The sequence below is a fragment of the Limulus polyphemus genome, unplaced genomic scaffold (genome assembly GCF_000517525.1).
Source record: "Limulus polyphemus unplaced genomic scaffold, Limulus_polyphemus-2.1.2 Scaffold2126, whole genome shotgun sequence".
Taxonomy (NCBI): Eukaryota; Metazoa; Arthropoda; class Merostomata; order Xiphosura; family Limulidae; genus Limulus; species Limulus polyphemus.
In genome coordinates, this window is record NW_013667736.1 from 24,311 (window position 1) to 26,793 (window position 2,483).

At 31.1% G+C, this 2,483-nt stretch overlaps 1 protein-coding gene across 1 annotated transcript in view; it reads right to left on the reverse strand.

Annotated features, from left to right (window-relative positions):
- Positions 1–242: 242 nt before the first annotated feature.
- The window catches only part of LOC106466025 (low-density lipoprotein receptor-related protein 2-like), a 91,213-nt gene continuing 88,972 nt past the window's right edge, over positions 243–2,483 (reverse strand). The window contains exon 69 of the mRNA XM_013926273.2: positions 243–756. Within this exon, the coding sequence (XP_013781727.1) occupies positions 430–756 (327 nt within the window). The 3' untranslated portion in view covers positions 243–429. The remainder of the gene's footprint in view (positions 757–2,483) is intronic.

Consider the following 2,483-nt stretch of genomic DNA (forward strand, 5'->3'; position numbering starts at 1 on the left):
TTTCCTTCTTGTGTTATATGTTATTAATTTTGTCTACTATGTAATGAAAGCCATTAGCAGGTTAGATGTCTAATAAACAAGTATTTTAAATGTATCTGTGGATAATAAGACAAATTATTTTGTAACCTGATTTTTTTAAAACAAATTTTAAGATAACAAATAAAACATTATAAAATATACAAAATGTATTCATCAATTTTGAACTTAAGCTTATTACTTTCCAAAAAAAGTGTTGTTTTCTGGTTAAATAAATTATTTTATAAAGTTTTATTACACACACATATTATTAGGAGTATTTGTGGAATTGCTGAAAATTTATTCAGAGTAGAGATGTCCTATTTAACCCTTGATATAACTTTCAATACTTAGCACACAGATAACAGAAAGTTGTGTCCATGTATCAGGCTCACACAAACAAATATTGTAATATTAATAAGATAAACATTCAGATTTGTCTTCGTCTACCAAATGCTGAGTGTCTTTGCCTGTGTCAACATGTGTAGGATCCAGTGCTGCCTGTCGCTTACGAGTCCCTGATGATGACAGCTTTACACCGTTACCTTGTGACAACGCTGCACATTCCGTGTTGGATGTATAGTTGAATTCTCCCGTTAAATTTTTACCAAGCACCTCTGATGGCACTTCAAACAGCTCACTTAACTTCCCAGCCTCCAAAATCACAGCATCATACACAGGGTTACAGAAATCTGTAGTTTTATTAATATTACCAAGGTTACACTCAGCATCCAATGGTTCCTAAGTAAAGAAAACATACAAAGCAAGTTAATAAATACACAGTAGTAAGAAACTTTACCATCCATAATTAAATATTGTTTATTAAGTACAACTGTCTTTTGTACAAGACTATTACCAACTTGAGAATTAAAGTATAGTGGTAAATGCAAATTAGATCATGAACTTCTGGCGTCTAATTACTTCAATGGTCATACTTAAAGCAAACAAGTGAACATTATGCTTATGAAACACCTGTCCCCCCAATAATGTTATACTATGTTTAAGTCCCCCCCTAGTTTGATAATGTAGTACTTTTACACAAGATTTTCTAAGTACCTTGACCTTCAACTGTTAACTAGGTTTAGAAATATGTATGTAATATCTGTTTATAAGTTTGGTTAAAATTCATCTATCTAATCTTGAGATATCCTGTCTACAAGATTAAGACAAATGAACAGGTAAAAACCAATATGTTCCACTCTGTACTGTTTAGCAGTGGTGGCAAAAACTGCCTGCAAGTTAATTATAGCCTAAAATCTCAAGATACATAGAGAAAATGATATTTTGAGATAAGTTTTTGTGAAAATGTAATGACCAGGTAAACAGCTTTGTTAACTTCAAGAAAGTAATGTAACTTTACCAGTATCCAGCCTACTACATATTTATAACACAAGAAGGAAATGTAACTTTACCAGTATCCAGCCTATTACATATTTCTCATCAACCAGAAAGGTTCTAGCATGAAAGTTGTGTCCATTTATCTGGATGCAACAAAGTCGCACACACACAGAATCAACTTCAGTAAGCTAATTGATCTAGAAATGGTTCAGTTGTCTTATGCAAATCAGTATTGCACCATATTACCAAGTATTCCATTTATAGAAGAAAATGAGTTTACTGGAACTAAACTTTCATTATGTAATCAACAACAAATGTAAGATGTTGACTGAAACAGATTAACTTACTAGTTGTAGTTTTAGTTAGTGTTTTCAAACCGTATATAACTGGTCAGACAAGATCAAGCACTTTCATTATCTAATCAACAATAACAACAAATGTAAGATGTTGACTGATACAGATTAACTTACTAGTTTTAGTTTTAGTTAGTGTTTTCAAACCGTACATAACTGGTCTGACAAGATCAAGCACTTTCATTATCTAATCAACAATAACAACAAATGTAAGATGTTGACTGATACAGATTAACTTACTAGTTTTAGTTAGTGTTTTCAAACCGTACATAACTGGTCTGACAAGATCAAGCACTTTCATTATCTAATCAACAATAACAACAAATGTAAGATGTTGATTGAAACAGATTAACTTACTAGTTTTAGTTTTAGTTAGTGTTTTCAAACCGTACATAACTGGTCAGACAAGATAAAGCACTTTCATTATCTAATCAACAATAACAACAAATGTAAGATGTTGATTGAAACAGATTAACTTACTAGTTTTAGTTTTAGTTAGTGTTTTCAAACCGTACATAACTGGTCTGACAAGATCAAGCACTTTTATTATCTAATCAACAATAACAACAAATGTAAGATGTTGATTGAAACAGATTAACTTACTAGTTTTAGTTTTAGTTAGTGTTTTCAAACCGTACATAACTGGTCTGACAAGATCAAGCACTTTTATTATCTAATCAACAATAACAACAAATGTAAGATGTTGATTGAAACAGATTAACTTACTAGTTTTAGTTTTAGTTAGTGTTTTCAAACCGTACATAACTGGTCTGACAA